The sequence below is a fragment of the Acyrthosiphon pisum genome, chromosome A2, assembly GCF_005508785.2.
Source record: "Acyrthosiphon pisum isolate AL4f chromosome A2, pea_aphid_22Mar2018_4r6ur, whole genome shotgun sequence".
NCBI classification, from domain to species: Eukaryota; Metazoa; Arthropoda; class Insecta; order Hemiptera; family Aphididae; genus Acyrthosiphon; species Acyrthosiphon pisum.
In genome coordinates, this window is record NC_042495.1 from 16240280 (window position 1) to 16267279 (window position 27000).

Genomic DNA, 27000 nt, shown 5'->3' on the forward strand with positions numbered 1-27000 from the left:
CTGGAAATTCTGCAGGACAAACATCGTTATAGTAATAACCACGGTCGACGATCGAGTAAACGAATCTTTAAACCAAGTGAACCATACGCATTTACGAGTTGGATATTAATATTTGAAAAAAAAAAACGAAGAAATTGATTTAGCCTTTTGAAATCGGTTCGAATAAATATTCGAATAAACCTTTATAAATGTTTGTCCGACAGCTGCAGCTGCAGCTCTCCGCGCGTCAATTTTTTCACCCTCGATCGTTTTGCTCCGTAATCGTGTTATGCAATTATCGTCCTTCGCCGGTGAACTATTAAAATAAAATCAGATTTCTACTAAACATACATAGGTAGAACCGTAATATAAAGTGTAAACGTGATTACGATTCCATTTGCTGGACGTTATACTAACGTTTAAAAAACTTCCGTTTCACACTTTTCTCGTACCTAACTATATAGACTAATATACTTTATGCTTTATTCCTATATTTATTTTTTTAATCTTGGTGATGCACACGCGTAAATAGTCACTTTAACCCGACGGGACTTTGGAAATTTATCAGACTAATTACATTCAATATGGGATATTCGAAGTTTAATTTAATTGACGAGGTCAATACCGTGCGGATATTGAAAAAAACTATTACAAAGTGTAAATTGGCATTTACATAGCATGAACATGCTCAAAATTAATACATAATAGAGGTGTGCGAAAAGTGTTTCAATTTACATCGAAAGCACTTAAATATTTTTACGTGTGTTTAATGACATTTTCCTATCGGGTTAGTGTCGGCTCTCTAGAGACTTGGATATTATTATTATACGAACCCTACCTTTGTATACTCTGTACCGGGATAATCGTGAAATTAAAAAAATATTAATCTTGATTTCGTTTTAGATATTTTACGCATTGATGCTGATTTATGAAACGTTAACCAGAAGATATCTGTCTTAAGTAGGTACTCATTTGTGTATACAGACATCGCATAACGGTTGAACGAGTTTTTATGGCCCTGTTAAAATATTATATACTTTTTATAAAAATTATATACCTTTATGCGGGGTAGTTGTGTTTTTGGTAAAATCCCATTTAACAAGCATTACATCACTTTTTTTTTTTTAAATATAAATTTGTATATACATGATTTAAGTAAACTTACAGCGTAGTTTGTAGGTATACAGAAACTTCAATAATAAAATAAAATATTCATTGTACGTAAACCATATTAACCCGACAACAACGAACAAAGTATATTAATTATTAAGATTAAAACAAATTGTATTAATGCTCGCGTGCGAGTCAAAAATAGATGTAGGTAAACTAGAATAATATAATATATTGACTTTTGAAAAATATATTATTTCACAAAAGTTTAGCGACCAATATATATATATATATATTTTTTTTTTTCATCGGTTAATAATATAATATAAATCCTGCTACCTACAATTGATTATAATAATCATTGTGCGAATCGGCATCGTCAATGTGCGGTGTATTATAATTATACTCTATAGGACTCACTTGTGCGGCTTGGAAGCGGAGTATAATATAGTATGTTTGTTGAATTTTTTTTTGTTCAGTTGGATTTTCGTCGCAGCTCTTGTATAGTGTACTCTGATCGGCACTCAATAAATTGAACGGTAAATTAAAAAAAAAAAAAAAATTTAAAAAAAATCGATTATTTAAAATACGACTCTGCAGAGCGTTTATTATATTACTGTACGATATTACATCCGTTAATATATTATATATACATATATGTACATCGGTGACGGGTAAACTTAGCAGTGGCCACGAGGGGCGCAACGGACGCGACAACGGCAAACGAGCGACTGAACGTTGTGTTAAACGACTGCGACGACGACGACGACGTGTGGTGTGTGACGTGCGTGTGAGCCGGCGAAAAAAAACACATAACCGGACGTCTTGGACGTGGTCATCATCTGCGGCGATGGTTTGGACCGGTCGGAACCGGAATACCGGCGACGACCACTCTAACAGCAGAAAACACACATAATAGTATAATATAGACCGTCTGTGCAGCAGCCGGGACGGCGGGAAACTCGCTCGTCTCGCGGGAGAGGTATTATAGACGGAGATGTCCGTATCGTTGCTGTGGGTATATTCGCCTCCAACACAATATAATAATAATAATAACATCGCGTTCTACCGTCGTGTTGATTATTATTATCATTGTTATGCGTATATAGTAGGGGAGAATCGCTTTCTCCCGGGATGGACGACGACGTCGATTTGTCCGCGGCCGCGTGTCTTATCCCCGCAAACCAACCTGCAGTAATAATAGCCGCAGTATAATGGTTTTTGTGTAATAACATTTTAATATATTATTCGTCCTTTCATGCATAAAATCGTTACAATAATTATTATTATGTCCATCGAACATTTGATGTGATGTACAGAGTGACTACCGAGCATGCTCATCCCCCTTATTTTCGTAAGTAATGCGCGGTCGCTAGCACTTATTAAAAATCTGAGATTTTGAATATTTTCAAATATAATTAAACACAGTATTTTAAAATTCTTGTGCTGTTTTTTTACTTCTTAAGGTGTTCGTCCTGTGAGATACAAACTTCTGTTTTTCAAATGAGAACCCAGCGGTTTCCCACTATATATAAGTTAATTAGTAGACAATTTTTCTGACAATTTTAACGCTTTAAAAACATAACTCAAACTAGTAGATTTTGAGTTATTTTACTTTATGAATTAAGGATAATATATAGCCCCATTATAAAAATGAGTGTTCGTGTTTGAACGATATGGGCGGACTACAGGTTATTTGAACATTTTTTTAGTTATTAATATTAATCTATATTAACCTATCATCATTTATAATTTGTGAAAATCGTCCAAGTAAAACGATTACATGATCGAATATTACATATAGGTATATTTTTGTAAAACCATTTTAAGGACGTTTTACTAACTGAGAAACAACTCGTTCAGCCTTTTAATTAGGTACCTGCTACATAAAACGTTTTAAAAAAATTGTCACTGAATAATAATTTACAGTCATACCTATAAAGTTACAGGGTTCTTGTTTAACGGGTATTACGGGTTTACGGGTAATATCTGCATTATTAAAGGGAGGTGCGAGCATACTTGCAGGTGAATCGCTCTGTATACACGTTGTAATAATGTTATTCGTGCAACTACTCGTCTTTCGACCGACCCGTTATTACTCCTGAACCGTCAAAAAGACATAATAATCCTATTTAGTTTTTTAAATTTTTTTTTTTGAAATTGAATTACAATTACATATACCTTCGTCATAATATTATAAGTATACCCATTACCTATTAATCGCCAACGAGCGTGCATAGTACCTATATACTCATAACTACCTAACCTATAATACCAGTATATACCTATTATGCTGACTACGGAGACGGAAACTGGTTCGCTCGTGTATAATATTATATTATATTGCCTATAATATTATGCACCTACCTATATTGCAGTGGACACGGTTCGTGAAATGAAATGGTTTGATAACGATAATATTATAGTAATAAAATAATCATATGTTATGTGCATCAACCGCAATGTTTGGACGAACATTGTGTAGTGTGTACCTATACCTAATTGTATAAAACCGCGAAAAAAAATGTCTGAAATAGAGCAATGAATAAAAACCAAACGACACGTGAAATCGATTTTTACCTCCCCCAATAATACTCCACAATAGTTGTTCTCAGCTACTCGAAGTTTGGTAAATTACGGTATTTATTTCATTATTGATAACTTTGATATTGTAATCTAAAATAACGATACACTTAAAACAATTACGTCAGTACCTACCTAGTGAGAAATTACTAAATTAAAAACAAAATAATATAGTTGGACGTCACGTAGATACCTACGGTTTTGCAGCGCTGGATTTAATATACGACACTATAATAATATCATGTGGTATTGAATAAACAGCTTGCAACGACCTAATATGCATCTAAACTTACACGATTTATTCCTAATAATATGATGCGCGTAAATTGTTATTTTCAACGATGCACATCGCTTTTGTTTTTCGCAATCATTTTCGTTTCCTGCACAGTACTCGAAATCCTTATATAAGTACCTATATGTAGTGTTTTCTGAAAACAATTTCCGAACGTAAACCGAACGAGTGCTTAAAATTTAATTTATAATACAAAAGTATTAGCGCGCGCCGACGACGTGAGTATACTTTGTAATTTAACGAGAAAATCAGAACGAACGAGTGAAAACAATTAATTCATTATTTTCTTAACTATACATTCGCTTACTTTGACTTTGTATATAGGTACACACAATGCGTAGTTTTTCCCGCACGGCTGTTGGTTTTCTTTCGGGACGCACTTGAATGCAGTAATAAACGCCAATGTTATAATGATTTATTAACTAATTTATCAAACTACGTTTGAGTTATCCTCCTTATAAAATAATATTATACAATTGAAATGTTTTCCGAACGTATAAGCCGTTGTAAATCAACGTTTTAATCTAACATCTTACTAAACGTTCATCAAGACCGTTTTCGGTTACTGCGCAGTAGAATAATTGCCGTGTAACTCGCGAGATTTTTCAAAAAAATGTCATAATGTCAAAACTAATAGTTTCAACCAATTAAGTATTTTGTCAATTATGCCATTACGATATACTTTATACAGTGTGATTTACCGAGCACATTCGTTGCCGTCTTAAAATGTGGTTTTTAGAATTTTTAAGTAAGTATACCTGAGGACCATATTTCCAAATACTAATCACATAAGGAGTGTCCTGTGCAGCCGATACCCCGACTTCTTTTTTCTAATAAATTGTTAATCAGACGACTTTTTTAAAAAATATTGCTGGTACCTATCTTGATGGAAGTTCCAATAAGTAGTTTTGAATTATCTGACTTTGCGTGCTGAGGCAAATAGGTTGATGATATAATGGGTTCAGAAGATATTATCGAGATTATAATTATTTGAACATTTTAGTAATTATTATAATAATATAATCCATCAACATTTTATAATTTGGTAATAATTGCGGTCCAAGTATAATAAACACTATAGATTCAATATTACATAAACACACTTTCGTACTGCTTTTTTAAGTTCTATATAATATTGTCCTTAGTCTATGCATTTCAATAACTCCGAAACAACACACGTTCGAATATTGATTTAAATACAAAAACCTAATTTTCGAAAAATCATTTGCAGTAAAAAAAAGTCGGTTGAAAAAAATTAATTTGTATCGCCACAGACGCTCCTTAAATTTTATAAAAATCTAAACAATAGGAGAAATTATAGTTATTATTAGACATAAAAGTTCCAAAAAACATAATTGTTGTTATTTATAACTACTAGTAAAGGAAAACGGTGGTGATTCACCCTGTGTATTATATACATTCCACAATAATATACATTTTCTACAAACATATTATTTTATATATAAAAAAAAAATCGTTATCGTTAACCGAAATGTTTGATGATATCATTCATGACGACGAAAGGTGTAGTGTGTATGCCTATCTCTCTTGGGCCGTTGTTCTTGTGAAATTTATATTCAGTGGCATACGGTCAACACTAGCGACTATCATCATATGCGTGGGCATGTATACCTATAATAATATAATGGATTTCCTGCGCATATCCGGTCGCCGGCGAAAAAAAAAGTAAAGTGCCTGTTCATTATAATGTGTATATAAATACACTTTGTACCTATATATGTTGTGTACACATTTTACACATTATGCAAATTGCAGATGTCGCGTATCTCATCGATATAATATGCAAATTGTTTTATCCGATCGATTAATGAGACTATAATAATATTATTAGACTCGCGTAATGCTCGTAACTATTATTGTGCCATATTATTATATAATACCTATACTATTGCATACGATGGCGCTATATTTTGTCGACTACCGCAATTATATGATTCCATCAAAATCATAATATTATGTTTATGTTTTTTCGATTTTTTTTATTTTTTTTTTTCGAATTTGTTTCAAATGTAAAACCACAATATTATATATAACCAATAATAGATACGATTAGTTGAAATTGTATACAAATTAAAACATCAAACAACTTTAAATCTCTTTTCCGCACGTTTTCCAGTGAATCAGAAACCATATTATATACTGTCACCGTAATATTATATCCTCGGGGAACTGATGCTCTACTTTATCGAAATTATTTATTCCCCGAATTACGAATGTCATATATATGTTTCGATGTTATATCATTCGATGTGCGATTGTCAAACTGCAGTTACGTTTAAAATATCAAATTGAGCTTAAATTAAATTCCTCGTTTAAAATCCGGAATGTTTTTAAGTCTGAAATCAACGTGATGATATTATAACGTTGCATTCCTCCATATCAGCCACTGCAGAGCTTAAATATATTTCAAAAGTAACGCAAATATTCGAAACTGCGACGGCATTTGTATATATTAGCAAAATAAATAAACGCCTTTTTTATTTCACCGAATCGTATTATATAATATATATAAAAAAAAAAATAAGGAACAAACAATAATAATTCACTTCCTGCTGCTGTTGCTGCTGCTGTTAGGTTTATCTGCACATTCTTTATTATGTTTATATTATATATTATGCCAAATAGGTTTTTCGAGACTTTTCGCCGGGTCACAAGTGCCATCAATAAACAATAGCAATTTATACGTATAAATATAAAACCCGAGAGAAAAAGATTGCATATTGATTACACGGATATGCAACAGCAGTACCTATATAGGTAGTCGTATAGTCGTATATACTATATATATATATATAGAATATATCATCTCAAAGGCTCACACGTTGACTCCGAAGTAACTATACACGAAGATTATAATATATTATTATTTATTTTTTGTTTACGCGTCAAGTCCGTTGCTTCGAGAATATTATTCCCAAACGTACATACCCGAAACAATAATGGCGGGTATATCCTAGCCGGGTCTCGGAAGGCAAAAAACGCCCACACAAACACACACACACACACACACACACACACACACACACGTCTCAGAGTAGGTATATGTTATATGCATCAGACCATTTCGTTTATATAAACTTAATACATTTTTAACGATTTAAGGGTTAAATCGGGTTCACTGCATTTCCATAACTGATGAACAAAAAACCCCCAAACTTGCCGTCGCGTTATTAATTAACCCTCAGTCTTCGGACATTGGACGGTAATATTAATGTACATATCTGCAGTGTTCAGGCTTTTCAATTTGATTATGTGTGACGTTGGCTCGCACACACATTTCAAAATATTACATTATGTGTGTATAGATGCTTACACGATATATATAAGTACCTATAACCACGGGAGATCATTCCGTGATGTAAATATTATATAGTACTATTACTTGTATATTAAAATTGTATATTTTCAATTGCCGAACACAAATAAACGGGAAATAGGTGTACCATATTTATATAATAATATAATAAAGAAGAATCCAACCCGCAGATGCCGTTTGGCCGTTTCGTTCTGGTACTTCTAATATAACACACGGACAAACGTAATTTAGGTGAAATTCTACGATTTTTCTCTATTAAAATTAATAAAAACGTGTTTTATTTTCCTCCTACTCGATGATTTTCATCGCGGTTCGACTCGACCATAAACTATCGGAGAATTGGATGCGATATGTAATTTGAGAGAAATTTCCGAGACCTCTGATTGTTATTGGCACTGATCAAATAAAAATAAAAAAAAAGCATCATAGAAAATCAGATCAATTAGATTATTTGTGAAACAATGTTAGGGGGAGGGGGGATTTAAACAATTCATTTTTAGATACTGAAGCTAGTGGTCTTACAATGGTGTTTATTTATTTTAATTTATCTTGTATACAAAATGTCTACCAGAAGGAGTGCTTCGAATTCAACATAATATTATGGTACTTTAGAGACGTCGTTTTTCGCTTTTCTCAACAGTTATTTAATGCCACGGGAAAAACCACCGACAAATTACGAAAAACCGCTAAAATCGGGATTTGAATTTCTAACGTTTTGTTCATCACCATATAAACGAATAAAAAATTATAATATTATTATAATATTAATTCAACTTACTTGGCTATAATAACCATTTATAACAATATAAAATATCCAGACTGACAAACCGTTTCCGCTCGGTATCGTTTTCCTTATACAATGATATTATTATATCATTGAATTCAAGTTTAATAGGTACAATCCATTATACATTGACCCACTAGTGACCTACTTCACAGCAGAGTGACATCCGCTTACCGGCTTTTTTAGATTCTGAGCGGAGCTAGGTAGCTAGTGGGTTTACAATGGTATTTATTTTTTTATCCTGTATACAAGATTTCTACCAGAAGAAGTGCTTCGATTTCAACATATATGTATTATCTCATCTTTTAGCAAATTGGATCAAAATGATACGTTAGAGAGGTAGTTTTTCGATTTTTCTCAATAGTTATTTAATGCCACGGGAAAAACCACCGACAAATTACAAAAACCACTAAAAAAGGGATTTTAATTTCTAACGATTATTGTTTATCACCATATAAACGAATAAAAAAAATATTAATTCAACTTACAGGATAATATAATAAATAATAAGAATATAAAATAATCAGACTGACTGCAAACCGTCTCCGCGAATCGTTTTTCTTATACAATTATATTATATCATTTAATTCAAGTTTGATACAATCCATTATACATTGACCCACTATAGTGATCTACTATACAGCAGAGCGACATCCACTATAATCAACTATTTTTTTTATTCGTTAATATTGGTATTTTGAATCGTCACAACACATGTTCAAATCTAGCGCATGGTACATAATAAATTAGGGAAAAATTTACTCCCAAAGTTATAAAACAGGTTATTCCTAATTGGGGGGGGGGGGGGGGGGGATTAATTATTCATATATTTATCTACACCAGATTTATCAGCAATTTTTTTTTCTTTACAAATCATACATTATATGAATAAGAAATATTTTTTTAGCAAGTTGATGATAAAAATAATTACGCAATAATTTATTATATATTATATAGTTAACTATACAAAAATTACAAAATTGAAAATATATTTATATTTAATTATTTTTATTTATATGCCTACACTTAAATAAATACACTAACCATGTACACTCTACTTAACCGTACAAAAATTACAAAATTGAAAGTATATATATAAATTTATTATTTTTATGTCTACACTTAAATAAAAACACTAACCATTACACAAAATGCTGTTAGCAATTTAAATTGAAATTTTCTGTTCGTTTTATCGTAATGTATTGTATGTACCTACTGTATGTGCGAAACTACGTTTTATATGTGAATATGTAAAGCGATGTTATTTATATAATACATTTAGAATTTCACCTCTATACATTTTCATATTATGTTCGTTCGTACCCTAAAACTTGTTTTCTAGAGAGAAACTAAATTTGGGTAATATTATGAAATTTTAAGTTGTGTAGGGTCTATTTATATTTGTCATCCCTGGACTAAAACTAAAATGGAATACTTTTTACTTAGAAAGTACCTTTATTTGCGAAATAACATAGGTATTATAATATGAAATATTATAATTTAAATTTAATATTAATATATTATTTATGTTTATTAAACTGTATATCCGCTACATAATGAATAATAATTATAATAATAATATGTATTTGTATGTTTCTAATTTATATTTACTTGATACATACTAAACATTTTACGTCGTATTACTATCATAAACGGAGCAGTTTTCATAGAGTTTCATCGGCTGACAAGTCTGTTTTAATAATTTTTGTGAATTACGTTTTAAATATGAGTGTTGTCAAGCTCAATGCGCATATATTATGTCAAAAACTCTGATTTTAATAAAATCCTGTTATGTTTATACATAACTACCTATAGTACCTATACGTATATAATATTATTAATTTTTTGACATACTTGTTTAGGACCATAATAATAATATACCGCAAATGTATGTGCCATTAGTTTTTATTTATACACGTTATATTTCGAAGTTAATAAGTACCTACCAGCTACTATTATTATTTCATAAAATATTTAACGGCAAAAAAAAAAATAAATTACAAAATTGTTTTTTCTTATTAATTCGGTGTGATAACAAAAACTAATATATACCTATAATGTGAAATAACTGATTTGTTTAACACCATATTATATAACACCGCCGTGGTAAATAGTAAATACATATTATAGGTACCACATTATATATACGTATGTAACATATATCCTTACATAGTTACATCTACGTAGGTACTTAGTATAATTGAAAGAGCACGCAAAAAAAATGTTCTTCAAATTATTATTAAATGCTAAATCGTTGAAGTTGGAACTACAAAAACGATTTTGTCAAAATCCAATCTAAAAAATATATTATTTAAGGAGATATTGGGATATCTAGAATAACCGTGGACATCACCGCGGGCTCGGTATAATCGCCTAGCCTATTTTAGGCGTGATAAAGTTTATCGCTTTATAGTTTATACACATTGATTGACCAAATTAAACATTTCATTTGTGCTAATGACAATTGTAGTATATTATAGAATTAGTATTTTTTTAATTTTAAAAATACTAAATAAATATTTTCCATTTCTTTTACAACGAGGCAGTGCATCGATTTATTTTGATAAACATTTTAATTTTTAAATATTTCAAAAAAAACTAAACACTTTAGAACAATTATTATATTTCCACTAATGCTTTAGGTGCATAAAAACACACCACATACGTACAACAAAAATTAGAAAATATACTTTAAAGATGGGTAAATTATTGTGTGAAACGAGTAATATTTACATATTATATTATTAGATTAGGTAATTACCACGAGCTCCGCCCAATGACGTCACGCGTCTAATTTCAATTATTCCTAACTCATTGAATAATGTGAGTATAAATGTTAAACCTATGCCATTATTCTATTAGAATTGAACATTCTTTCAAATTAAAAAACTTATTTTTGTATTTTGTGCTTCTTTCATTCAGAACATGCAAAAAACAAGATTTTACTCTTTAGATAATTTGGAAATGTCTTATCGAAATGTATTCTCAAAAATATAATACCAGTTTCTTGACTATATTTTGAACACACGTATTTCGCATTTCCTTTTCGTACCGAACTTATTTTAACGAAAACTTTGTGTAATAATGTTGTTTAAAAAAAAAATCATGTAAACGCATTGAAAACCCGCACGAAGAAGCAATCGATCATTCGCGATTCCCTTCGCTTACCTATATGTTTTATTTTAAAATTCGTTCTAACATAAATTATAATTTATAAATACCTCTACATACCGGACTATTTACCTTCCTATATAATAGTATTATAATATAATATAGGTACCAAAACGTACGCGTAACCAAATAATACATTTGATTGTTTCATACGCGCGCCCGATTAATTCGGAATTAAAATCAAAATAATGTATAAAATCATGAGACACTTTATAGGTATACGTTCGGTACCTATATAGGACCGCCGTCGAATCAATGCGCCGCGGAGAGACTTAATTATTTAAATTATTAAAATAATACCTTGGTATATGGGTATGGTGGTACGTCGACTGTTTGGGACGAAAATATCATAATGATATTAAACTGCGTCGACGACAAAATATAATAATAATATTATTATTATTATGATTCCGTCGAGTAAAAATAAAAAGACACTTTCTCGATCCGCACGCGGGACCCCTGTGGATGATTGTTTTTTCTTATTTTTACTGTTATTATATTTTATTTATATCGCGGTACAATAGATCATTTATAGACGACTATAAAAACATCCGATACGCGTTCGGAATGTATAGGTATAATAATATATTATAATACAGACGGAGAGCGAAAAATATCAAACAAACGAAATATATACCTAGCCGTGATCTCTGCGTGATGGCCATAGGTACTGTTGCAGTTGCGTTTCATCATTTCTGCGCTTGACTTTCACAATAACGCGGAACTCCTGCTCGTAAACACGCGGTTATATTATACTTTTTTCGTCCATAAAAACGCGTATAAAGACAATTAAGACGTTTTACGTCTTATCTGGATGTGTTTAATTATAATATATATTATAATAAGCGGTGCTGTTATATTGTATACTGTCAACTCCATATTATACGGCAACGGTGCCGAAAATAAAACATAAGTTAGGTATTTTTAAATCGCAATACAATTTTATCGCATACAACATTTTCTCCATTTCCGTCGGTGGACCACGACTGCAGGTGCAGTGTGCGCATCGCACACCATGTGAGTAATGAATAATGTGCAGATGAAGTCAAACACTTGTAATGTTACTTATGTTATAATTTATAATATTTTTAAGCATATTTAAACTATTTAATGTTTAGATGAGTGAAGTCTATAATAGACCAGTTTTTTTGTGACATTAGTGCCACACGCTTATAAAAGTTTATAACTATACCTATATCGAACTAATTAATACTACTCGTTTGAAATTTAATTTTTATTTTTGAACAAAAAAATATTCTATTTTGGAATATGAAATTATAAAGTATGTTGTTATTTAATAATTTCCAAAAAAAACTTAAAAATTCTAAAAATATTAACTGTAAAAAAAGTTTCATAAATATTGTTGTACAACTTTATAATATTATAATATTGTATGAAAAATATTTACAAAAACGTTAGATTAGATATATTAATATACTTGTCGATGAAATTAAGTGCTTACCTTTAAAATAATTAACCTGTACATAATTTTACATAATAATAATATAATAGGTAGTATAATATGAATAACTTGTGTTTCACTTTTTTATGGAAATGGCTAGTAGGTAATATATGTGTAGGCACTTACTTAATCATATTATTATCGTCAAAGACCAATGTCTTAATAGGATAATAATATATTATATGCAATGATTAGGCATAGATTCGTCACCGCGATGACGTGATGTACCTACTCATGAATGTAAAAGTATTTTGCGTTTTAGTCCATTTAGTAGTACCAATAATTCACAGACAAACTGTAAACGCGTGTTACAATTACATTATTAGTTATCCACCGATGTATAATACCTATAATAGTAGATAATCATATCTGAGTAATAGAAAAGTGAATAGTGAGTAAGTACCTACAACACGAACGCATTCCAAACCGTTCTCATGGTTCCGGCTATAGAATGGCATAATGTGCCAACGAGTTTTCCCGTAAAGGCATGTATACAACTAATATAATAATTATATAATAATTTATCGGCCATTTTATTAATGACTCACAAACCGTACTAATTAGTAATTGTCAACGAGGTTAAGTATATACCCGTCGAAAATAATATTATGGAGTAATTTTGGTGTATTTATTGTTTTGTATGCCCAATAAGCATCAGGTGTGTAGGTACGACTATGTTGATTTGGCGAAACGAAAACAGAAAAACTTACTATACCTACTTACCACATAAATTAATTGATTTTACAGCGGTGCATCGTCGCGTACGTATAAACACGACAATAATAATATTATATATGTTACCCATTTTATTTGCAGTGGTGTAATTTAACGACCATCAATTAATTTTAACCAATAGAGAGTGAGAGAGAGAGAGAGAGAGAGAGAACAGTTCGAAACGAAAATGATCGAACCGTGACGAGTATATAATATACAAAAACGTAACGCGGTTTAAAGCGGGAATGACAGCATCGGGAATTTAAACCATAATAATAAATAATTTATTATTAAATTATATTATAATATACGCGACATTTACAATATTATATATTGTATAGTTACCGTACAATGCCGTCGCAAACGTTGAACTTTCATCGCATTAGTCGCAAATACTTGTACAGTAAAATATTATATTATTATAATTTCCGTGTCGTAATGATAATAATAATTGTCTGGACGTTTTCGTCCGCCGCCGCGTCAGCTGACAATATTCCTAATACTCCCGTCGTCGTGTGTAATAATATTATTATTTATTTATTTTGGAAAGCAATTTTACTTGTACCGCGGGAAAGTGTACCCATCTTATTTTTTCTATTTTTTTCATAAGCCCACCGATGTCACTAGACAGTGTTCCCCCACACGATACGCGTAGGTTAAGTAGCTACATGTAGGTTTAATATTATTATGTGCTTATCATAATAAAGCGTATTAATACATTTATTTTTATATTATATTTAGTTAACAAGACGCGTGTAGGTATAATAATGTACCAACAAACAGGTGTTTACGATTTCACTGCGCATTCCGAGTTTGTAATTATTAAATTAATGCGACACACCTGCTGCTGCTGCTGCTGTAACTGCATAATATAATAATTATTAGTATTGTACAACTGCTCTAATCACGTGGCGCGTATAACGATAATATACGTCCTGTTATTAAAATAATATTATCCGTTAATGGACGATTCATTGTCCCGAACGCCTTCGATATCGGAGAATAAATTATTGTTTTAGCGATTTTTAACGATCGTGACCCCCCCCCCACCCCTTCACGCCACAAATCGTATTCATTGTATTTTTGTATATTATTATAATCGGCCATTAGCTATAATACTATTATACTTATTACAAGTTATTAGTTATACCTGCAGCTCTATTCACGTTGTATCCGAGGAAATACTTTTACCATTGTTCCTCTTCGCATCGCATGTTTACTGCAATATAATTTCCATCAGCTGATCGTCATCGTTTTAATAATGAAATCGTTTCCGAGAACATTCGAAATTTCTACGAAAAAAGGTTTGAGGCTATCTATTTTTTTTGGTTTTCGTGAAAAAATCAGCTGCAGCAAACAAATTGACCCCCGAATAATATAATATTTTTGACGACAAAATCCAAAAAGACCGCTCTCCCAAGTAATAATAATATCATAACGCGTGCACATGGTTAGTACCTAATTGTGATAAAAAGTAAAAATTTATGTTTTAAACGACGAAACTCGTTTTCCAGCGATAATGTCGTTCAGAATCCTTAAACGAAATAATGTATTATTAATATCCGTTTAGGACCGCAACAATATATATATATAATTTAAAAAACCTCCTAGCACTGCTGCACACGGTGGCGTGTATTGATATAGGTAAACAATATTCACGTCCAAAGCTCTGAAAAACGAGTTTAAGTATAACGTCATAAAAAATGGTAGCGATCTGCGTGCAGACGTGCCCAGTGCTCACACAATAATAATAATAAAGATTGTATATTATGGCGCGCTATTCGGAGACTGTTATAACAATAATTAACGATTAGAAACGTATCGATGATTTATTATTTTCTGTTCTTCGATTTATGCGTACTTACGTACCTTACAAATCATTGTTGCCTTTACCTATATTTTCGTATACAACTTACTGCACGCACTGCAGTTATTGTGTTTACTTTTACAAATCGCGCGCGTTTCCGACAACCGTTCAAACAACATAATACATTATATCAATGTCATTATAAACTATAATATACAATGTTTTTAGAGCCTTGGTGAGAGGGAGGGGGGTGGATTGTGAAATTATTCGCACTCACACACAATATAATATAAAATTATGTAGGTACATACATCGCATAGTATGATATTTAGAACAATATTAATACAAATGTGTGGTTCGGCGCGGCGCAGTGGCCGAAATCGATGAATAAAATAAAATATGTGATTACGCGATGTGTTGAGAGTAAGAAACGGCCGCTGCTCCTAGTTCCCGGATGGGTGACCACCCGGGTGAATAGTGGCAAACACCGCTTGCTAACCAATAGTACCCCATACCAACCGTTCTACTCCACCAACCGTTACAGCCGTAACCCCTACGATAGCTATGGTCATAGTTGCTTGGCTCTAGACCAATAAAAAACAAAAAATTAATAATTGTCTAGATATCATATATATATATATATAGGTATTAATTTAGTATGTTACTTACGTACGGGACCGATAATTAATTTAAAAACAATCAAATTAAAAATCATAAACAAATTGTATTTCATTGGTAGAGTACCTATCTTATACCTGTTAATAGATCGGGACCCGTACATTTCCCGTTGGTACATAATATATTATATAATCGTCTTGGTAGGTCACCTACTAAACTCGATTTTCACTCGGTAGGTCACAGACTAAACGAATACCTTAATATATAAATGATGATTCACCAACCATGCTCATCTCTAAGTCAGCCTTTAATTTATGCAATATTATGAATTTATTCAAATTCTGTTTTTTGGAATTTTCAAGTGCACCTACATGGCTGCATAATAAAATAAAATAAGGTCGTATATTTACAAACGAGTTTACCTGCTTACACGTTTTTTAAGCAAATTAACGACTCCTCAAGATCACCACTGTGCCGCAACCTACCTAATTATTTTTTTTCAAATGATAATAGAAAATAACCATTGTTACTGTACGTTTTTAAGTAAATAATGTACCTATTAGTGGATTTTATTCGACATGTTATACGGTTGTAAATTATCAATTACACAAAATAATAGGTACCTACCTACAGTTATTAATCTTGTAGTTTCAACAATTATTGTCGCATCGGACGAAATCCGATATTCTACAATTCCATCAAAAAGAAAATTGAGAAATCAGCAATCATGCGATATAGACGAATGTGAGGACGGACTTTCATTCAAAATATTGTAATCAAGGCACAATGTCGTTATTTTCGGACTATCGTTGTAAACCACGACTTTTCGTAACAAACAAAATTACTACAAATGAGATGGAAAACCAATGACCAAATAATATTATATCGCTGAAAATTATTATACCTGAAATTCATCTATATTTTGTAATAATTTGGTTAATGCATCGTTCATTAAAAAAAATCCACTGCTTAAAGATGTTCATTAAAACCGAGAGGTTCTGATTTGCAAAAAAACAAAATTAATAAGTTTTTGTTGCCACTAGACAAATTCATTGGTGTGAAAAATGTAAAATACCTATAAATATATACAATAGATGATTAAAAAATTAAAACTACTAAAATTCATAATTATTTGAATAAATTCATAAAATTGGTGAATATATGGGACGATGCTTGTCAAATAACTGTACATACACACACACACACACACACACACACACACACACACACACATGTATCATTGTACCTATATATATATATGTTATTTAAAAGTATATTGTAGTATCGTAGCGACTACAGCCAACGAGAGAGTATACAAGTACTTAAATATATATATATTATCGTCATCGTCTGTGGTGTATCATTATTATCCTATATAATATATAATATGTATATATATATATACGTAGGTACATAAATATAACGCGGCTGTGCTCGTAAAACTAAAACAATACGTTCAACATCATTATTATTTACAACTTCGGTGGCCGTGCGGAAACGACACGGTTTATTAATATATGGTAGGTATGTAATATAATATATATTATAATAAACACCAGAGTACCTATATACCTGCTTTTAGATGTCGAGGAAAAAACAAATCTTTTCCCATTCGAACGTAATAATATTGTTCTACCTGCTGATATCGTGTTATTATCCACATCATATTATGATATTTTACAATACGCATTTAATAGTCCCGTCATTGTTTTTGACGATAACGCATCACAGATGTAACAATACGGAAGCAGCATATTAATACAATATTCTGATTAAACGATCGGTCGCGGCTTACTACGTACGTGCAGGTACATATTATAATAATATCACAACAAAAAACCCTTTGTAAACTACGTGTAAAAATGACTAAGTAAAAAAAATATAACATCTTTAAGCACTATAAAGATATGATATCATGCTAAGTATAGGTATTGAATTTAAGTAAACGTATTTTTTTTCAATAATTTATTTATTTACTTGGCGACGAATTATTTCATAAAAGAAACAAATTGTGATGAACAAAATAATTAAATAGTGGAAGACTATTAAAATATAACTTATTATAATTTTAAAAATAATATTATTAATATTTATATACTATTCTAAATAATTCCTCGCCAAGTACCTAAATAAATTATTGAAACAAAATAAGCTTACTTAAATTCAATACCTATACTTTGGCATTTATTCATGATATCACATCTTTATAGTACATAATAATGTTATATTTTTTTACTTAGCCATTTTTACACGTAGTTTACGAAGGGTTTTTGTTGTGATATCACTAATTTGTATTGTTATTAAATATTGAGTATTTACACAATAATGTATAAGAACGGTAATATTGTTGGTAACAATGACAACGCTGATGCGACGACGGCTACCGTGATTCTAAATTTAATATAAATTCCCATTAAAATGTTCGCACTTTTTCATTTATGACCTAACGTACGATTTTGATGATTTTTTTCAAAAGCACGTTATTCATAATATTTCTGATGTTTTGGAGTTTGCTAGGAGTTAATTGATGCATTAGAAAATTAGTTATGTAAAACAAATTTACCTGTATTTTACACAGTTTAAATAGGCAACTCCTGCTTCGATATAGGTACTATAATAGTACCTATATATACACACATACCGTCGTGCAGTTATTTATTTTTTTTACTTAGCAAACGCCACCACCATTATTATTATTATTTTAGACAAATGGCGGTAATGCGATACATTTTGTAATACATATTATTATTGTTATAAATGCGTTCAGAGTGCGAACCCTTTTCCGACGACGGACAACAGACGACCCGACAATGATAGTATAACAACAATATTAATAATAGCCCTTTGATAATGATAATAATAATAGCGATTACGGTCATCGAGTTAATTCGACCGTGATTAATAGTCGTCTCGTCGCCTATATTATACACGCGTGTTGCATTCCGGCCTAAACGGGTTGGGTTATTATATTATTATTATTATTGCTATTTGCTGTTACAATTTAATATATTATTATTATTATTATAACATGAGCGTCGCGTATAATATGACTCGATGTGCTTTGCATATTATATTATTATTATTGTTATTTACAACATGGTAACGGTTATGCGACCGGAATACCACCTAGGTACAATATATTATACCGCGGTATACAGGCGCACGGGCGCGGTTTCTCCCGAAACGGGTGCAGTGGATATCGTACCTGATAATATTAATATATCTTGTACGAACGATATTATGTTAAAACGTTATGGTAATAATATTATAATAATATGTAACGTATCATACCTATACCTCTAAATCTGTATAATAATGTGCCACGCGTCATATAATATAATAATTGTATTTAGGCGTATAAGTAGCCGACTTTCTCGACGAATGAAAAACAAACGCGTCTATATTATCTTTATATGTACTGACGAAAATCTTCACTTCCGTTTCGCGCGAACATCGAAATAATGGTAATAACAATATTAATAATAATAATGTGCACGCTTGTCTATATAGGTATAGAATACATACAATAGTGTCCCGTATACGGTATTATGCAGCTGTGTAATACATAATTTATAAATATAATATGTGTATAATATATACCTTTATATACGATAATAATAATAATAATAATTATACGTTATTCCGCACCAGTTCTTCGGTGATGCAGTCTCGTTTGAATTATTATATCCCGATCTCGCTATTCCACATAACATTTATAATAATATACGATGAGTGTATAATAATATATAATATCGTTTCTGGTCATATTACTATAATGGGGAGACACGACCATATGGGATATATAATGCTGTTATTGCAACAATATAGTGTTATAATACTGTGATTTGATCGACAAAGCTTCCTCGACGAATATTGCTATCTGGCTCTCAGCACGGAAATAACTTACCCTAAATCCCAACAAAAGTGAAACAAACATATTACTGTCGTAGTTATTTAGGTGTCTTGAGAAAATTCACGAATCTAACTTTAGGACTCAGTAGCCGCTGCAGTGGTTACCTACGTAAAATCAAATTAAATAATTATTACAAGCCCCTTATCGGAGATCGCAGCTCCGCCCTGCAGATTAAAATAATATGTTCTCTACTGCTATATACACATAATATATTAAGACGGACCGACCAAGGTATATAATTAATAATTATACAGTGCAGTTGCAGTACATATTATTACTATTAGATGTACTAATGTACCTTTCGTCAGATCAAATTAAATAATAAATTATTACAAATATGCAACTGCAACCGCGAGAAGTCCAAGAGGAATAGCAAGGATGACTCGGTGAAATACTTATTGAAATGCATCCATAGCCGAAAAATTAACCACGAGAAAATCCACATCAATAAAAAAAGAACTTAACAGAGGATTCGAGAAGGACCAAAATCCTGTTGCAGATTATCCTCGTTTAATCACAGTACAACCCTGCTGATGAAACGGTCTCCACTCAGGGGTGTACACACATGTTAGAACCCCATGTTATTTTTTACAATATTATGTATCTCGATATATAAAAATTAATACAATTTAAAAAAATATTTTAATATAATATACATAATATGATTTGTTTATATATAAGCTATAGATCCCATTGAAAATATCTAAGTACGCCACTGCCTCTACTGCTATATATGCATAATATTTACATATTATATAATAGGTATGCATTAAAGGCGTATAACTGCAGTGATGCAGTTGCAGTACAGTGTCATATTAATGATACCATCACTAATAGACGTACTCGTTTCGTATATTATAATCCCCGCGCGACACTGCAGCCTGCAGTAATACGTATATAACTAACCTAACGTGTCGTATATTACGCAAAAACATAAAATAACTATATAATAGTAAGTTTTGCTATAATATTCATACATATACCTACATACGGACTCGTAGATGGAGGTACCTATGTAGGTGTGTCCTAACTTACCCAACGCGGAGGCCGCCCGCGGTATAATCGAGATTTATCGCGAGCGGAATTTTACTATAACTATAAAGTATATATTATTATATTATACCTGCAGTACGTGGAAAGTTATTTCCCGCACGGGACGTGCCGACGAGCTTTTATTTCATATATCACCTTTTCTCCTCCGCCGAGTCCTTCTCATCTTGCGACGTCGACGATGAATTTGTGTGCAGCGAGCAATGTTTGACAGCTACACTCGGCGCAGCGGAGGTATATAACAATATGAGATGCGACCCACTGTAATTCGGGACGAAGTATATAGGTATGCGCGTATATATATAGGGTGTTCCATAAGTGCGCAACTTTTAAATCTGCCGCAATTGTTTTAATATTTTGTAGGCAGCCCTGTTCTTATCATTTCTTATCAACAATTACTAATTAAATCGCAATAATAGTAGCTAATAGAAATAATAAGAACAGGGCTGCCAACAAAATTAAAAAAAAAAAATAGGCAGCAGATTTAAAAGTTGCGCACTTTATGGGTATCCTATATTGTATTGTTATAGCGAACAAAGATATACAAAGATATACACATATATATACATTTTTTTATGCGCTTATATATGTGTAGGGGTAAGACGGCGGTTGACAAGACGCTTTTTCCGAACCCGTCGGAAAACTTTATACACGCGTTTAAGAAAATACCTATATCATGGCGGTACATATTACATGTGGAAAGTTCATGTGTTCCTCCAGTGTCATATATATGTATATATATGTATAGAAGCTGCTGGGTTTCCGCCTCGAAACATTCTTGATCAATATATCAAATCTTCCACTCTCAGGCCTCTCGCGACGACAAAAGCAAAACAATATGGTTTTTTATTTACTTGTATTGGTTTTATGTGTATCTACTTACCTACCTGCAAACATTGCGCGCACTATTACAATTTTCCTTTATATATGAGTGAGATTTTTTTAGTGCCTTTCAACACACAAATAACGATTGTAAACATTGTCGTAGTACCTATTACGAGTAGATGCATTGTTAATAATAATAATTATAAAGAGGTACTCGTAATAATAATAATAAAAAAATAATAACTTATAGGTAGTAAGCATGCTCACTCCTATTTTTCTTTTAATAATGTATTTATTCAATTTTTGTTTTTTAGAATTTAAAGGACTTTCGCGTACACTTTAAAACCATATTTTAAATTATTTACATTTTTAAGTCGTCATTTAAGGAGTGTCCTTTGGAAATACACCTGCTTTTATTTTAAATAATAAAATTATTCTGTTTTAATTTTTCTGTAAATTTTTGAGCAGATACTTTTTTTGTAAATGTTGATTTATCTAAATCCAAATCTATCCCCCTACCCCCCCCCCCTAATTATGCTCCTGGCACTATCATAAAGCTGACATCTTTAAACTTTTACAGACAAATTTACCACAGTTACCTATATGTGTTAGTATATATCGCACTGGTACACAGAGTTCGATACCTTACTCGGCTACTATATCCTAATACAGTTTATTGTTACTATTGATTTAGATTATATTTTTGTGTTGTCACAGAGACGTAATAGTAGTTCAAACAATACAAAAATATCAACGAAATAACAAATTATCAGTTTCATAATCGCAGCGATTACGTCATAATGTATAATGACAGATATTTTGAAGCGATTATTTTGTTACTGGATATTATTGACCGAATGACATGATGGTTCACCATATTACATATATTTCAAATGTATTGAGTAAAATACATTTTATTTTCACGTAAAATTGTCACTATAATCGTCACTATATGTTTGGCGTATAATTTGAATGTCGTCATTAAATTCATTTATCGGGTAGTTTTTTTCTATCACAAATTTAAATTTCTGTATAATGTAATATTATGTTCTTATAATGTTTACGGCAATATTTAAACTGCACATGCAATATTATGCATTCATCTGAAACGTCGGCGGTGCACTGAAATACCTATATACAACGTGACTTCAAATAAAATTAAATCTAGGCATATAAATATATTATAATGTTTATATTTACAAAAGCGTTGCAACGTTGAGCTTTTGTGTGCAGATCACGCTTATAAATCGTCGACTTGTAAATATTTTTACAATACCCACCTTACCGCATATTCGATCTATTATAATGTCTTTCACGCTCGATGATGATTATATTATAGGAAAAACATATCTTGTTTGAACGATCGAGAGTAAATCTTGGAGATGATTATTTTACGAATACACAATATGTAAGTAAGCTGCGTTTCGCAAATATTGGACAACGTGTTGGGTAGAACGTGATTTTTCATCCCACACCGAAAACAATTTAATCTTCGTCGCGGGATTGTTTCCGGGAATACGTTCCAAAAGGGTTGTATACGGATACATATAAAATATAATGCAGTTTTCGATAGGGCCAATCACCTGTACCTACAATATATATAGGTCGCTCAAATTCGAGCTCAAATATGATAATTCAACAGAGAGATTTAAACTTCGTTATTTCTTTGGATTAAAATATCGTTTTCCATAATATATACATGTATTTATGTAAATGTGTGTGTGTGTATGTAATATGGGTTAACAAATCGTAAGAATTCGGAACTAACGATGAAGTATTTCGTATACAACAAACTTTTATCTCGTTTTGCATATTATATTCCCCACTGCGGTCGTGAGCTCACGGTGAGCACGTATACTACAGGTATGGGTGGTAGGTACTTACCATATGAAATGTTGCCGGCAAAAGTAGAATGATTATTAAAAATGAACCATATAAAATAGAATTCTTGCATTTAAAAAAAAATAACAAACTACTCGCGCAGAGTTATTATTACTTTACGTTTCAAAAATGGAATCTAACGCGCGTCCCGAGAGTAGATTATAAAACATAATTCGCCGCAAGACATGACGTCGTGACAACTGTATACAATCTTTATAATATTATTATATTATTATATTCGAAAGAGGTACAACAATTCATATTTTCGCCACTTCGGGATTCTCGGCAGATGTAGGCATCGAGCGTATTATAACATATAATATAATATTAATGTACACAGATAAAATATGCAGTGGTATAGTGTAGTAGTACAGAAATATTAATGGTCTTACAATAATTATAATTATTTTCGCATTTCCGAATAAATTTTACGCCAACATGACGTCACCTACGCATAATATTATGAACGAAGTGAGTGCACTATTTGTTGTTTCGCGTTATGTTACAAGACCGGTGAACGAGCGTAAAGATTACGGAGACTTATACGCAACAAATGTATAGAAAGAATGATATATATAACCGCGGTGACTGTATAAAGGTACGTGTGATTGATATTCTTTCGACGCAGCCGATAATATAAAGGAAAAAGTATATCAACATTAATGATCTACGAGGAAGATCAGCTACGAATCGCGTAAATATGACCACGATAACGAAAACCTTAAAAACGGTGAATAATATGAATGCCTTGCTCAAAATCGGTCAGAAAAACAAAAAAAATGTGTGTAGACCGAAAACATATATCATGTTGAGACCAAAAATAATTGGAACTCATACACATATTATCATAATGATATTATGTTAGCGATTAGTACGATAGAAAGGGCTACAGAACCCGAAAAACCCTCAACAAATATAATATATAAATAGAGTATAATATAAGTAGGTATTTAGTCGATGACCGTTTTGAAAAAAAAAATTCTCTAGTGATGGCTCGGCGTATTACGTGCTTTTATTTCGTACCACTGCTGCAGATTATGATGTAGGTATTCGTTATAGTCGTTATAGATTCTAGCGGTTTTTCGCACTCGCCTTATTTATTATATATATTACTCGGGTAATTATTAACGTTTTAAATTCCAGAGATTGGAGAGCGTTTTTCTCCGGTGGCTGATGATGTATACCATACACGACCACGACACGAGTATAAGAACTATATAGGTACCTAAATGTACTGACGCATTAAATCGTTAGACTATATACTTTGTGGTGTGCGTGCGTGTGATATTTACAAATAGAAACCGCCGTAATTGTATATTTCTTATTTTATATATATTTATACACTTACTATTGGTCGCACGTGCGTGTGTGTTAAAAAAAACCGTTTTTCCCTCGAAAACGCGCGCGGTTTAAGTGCGTTTATCGGCGCAAATATAGCATGAGCTCCGGTCACAAATTATAATGCGTACAAACCACTTTTATGTAGCGATTATATTATTATTATTACTTACATTATTGCAGTCCGTGCACTCTCTTCATTACAAGACGTGGCATCGGATACCTACTTAACTCTATTACCCTTTACAATATAATAACACGTGTAGGTATATTATATACGCAGTCACTATATAATATTAAGTACAGCATAGAATCCGCTTATTAGAAACACCGTGGATAATTATGGATATACGACAGCGTTATTGAAACAAAATGTCTAAAGACGGACTGCAAGATGGTCGTATATTTCAAAACAAAAAAACTGTAAATCAATCGGATTATATCGAAACAACAGGTTGCAGTTATTTGAAACGATCAGGGCCAATTTCGACGACGAGTGTGTACATAATATTATCTTGTGTCATTACGATCGATATACTGAAATGTCCAATAATAATTTCATATACAGCATACCTCGGTAACTCGTCGGATCGTCTATATTAGTCGATAACTCGAAGCAATATCTTCGTCCATGTATTCGAACGTAGTCGTGTCGATTACCTGCACAATATTAATTAAACATATTATAATATAAGAATATTGTGCAGTTTTCGCATCATAATTATTACGATTATTTTTGATATATCGAGTATTTAACGCCGTCCACCGTGTAGGGTTTGGGTGAAATCGAGTGTATCTTAAGACATATCGCGGATAATCGATGGGTTTTCGCCGACCGCGCGCGAGTAATTAGATTGATGGACCTCGCGTATAGTATATGGCTCGCATCGACTTTGCGCCACGAGGTGAAATAATATAATAATTTCTAAAATATAATAATATTATATTATATTTTCTTATATATTTTTGTAGACAGCTGCAGCACTTTCACAACCACTTTTCACGGGCGTGCAGATTCTTTTACCGATTGCTCGCCGCCGCCGCCGTTGATATTTCACAGATACGCGAATCCCATATAATATACTAATGTATACAATATAACCAGTTTAGATCATATTATTATTGTGTACATATTATAGTTTTTGTGCATTTATATGTTATATGGTGCGCAATACGCCGCGCACGTACGTGTCGGTTACGAGTACGATTTTTAAATTTTTTTTCATTATGTGTATCGTTTTGGTCGCGTGGGAATGGCGATTGCAAAAAAAAAAAAAGTTGTACCACAATATCTATACTCGTTTCATCTATTATAGGTACGCTTAATATTAGGTACATATATATATATGCCCAGCTGCCGTGCAGGAGAAAATCTCACGGATGACGACTATATCGATTATCAATTCAATATAAATGCAGGACGAGATTAATACCAAGCATTCTCATCACCGTTTTTACATAAATTATGATATTAAATAAAATACTGATTTTAGAATATTTTCAATAGTAGGTATAACCTATACATAATATAAAGACCTGCCGGTTTTCAAATATACTTAAATTTGTTGTATACATCGTTTAATGTAGGGGTGTCTCGTGCAGGCAATACCTATGCAGCAATACTTGTTTTTCCAAACGAGAATCGTCTTTTTCTCTCGAGTATTTTATCACCCTCAGTATAGGATCCTTATTATAGGTTTTAATAGCTCAACAACTATACTCGTTCAATTTATTCGATAGGTATAAAACAAAATTTTTCAAAATGAATCTACTATAATATTATGGTGTTCATAGTAGATTCATCAACGCGGTAAAACAGGTTGCGGGTTCTCATTTGAAAAATAAAATTATAGTTTGTATCGGCACGGGAAACCCCTATATTATAATGGTACAGAAAAAACCACATATAGGTAATTTAAAATATGATATTATATTATGTTCTTCGGCAGTGCAAGCCGCAGTGGAGTTACCTCAGAAAATCAAAATTAAAAAAAATTCATTGTATTAAAGGGGAAAAAATGCAGGTGGCGAGTATGATGCTCGACGGCGAAATAGCCTTTAGGTGTGTATTTATATTTTTTGTTTACTCCGCCGCGGCGGAGGTTAGACACTTTTCATTTCGATAAGCAAATACAC

At 31.8% G+C, this 27000-nt stretch overlaps 2 protein-coding genes across 2 annotated transcripts in view; one reads left to right on the forward strand and one right to left on the reverse strand.

The window, feature by feature from the left end:
- The window catches only part of LOC100159588, a 28497-nt gene extending 23243 nt beyond the window's left edge, over positions 1 to 5254 (reverse strand). Inside the window, exon 1 of the mRNA XM_001947205.5 lies at positions 1510 to 5254. Within this exon, the coding sequence (XP_001947240.2) occupies position 1510 (1 nt within the window). The 5' untranslated portion in view covers positions 1511 to 5254. The remainder of the gene's footprint in view (positions 1 to 1509) is intronic.
- LOC103310490 (coiled-coil domain-containing protein AGAP005037) overlaps positions 1 to 27000 on the forward strand; it is a gene marked incomplete at its 3' end in the record, with an annotated part of 236940 nt that overhangs the window by 122244 nt on the left and 87696 nt on the right. The window lies entirely within an intron of this gene.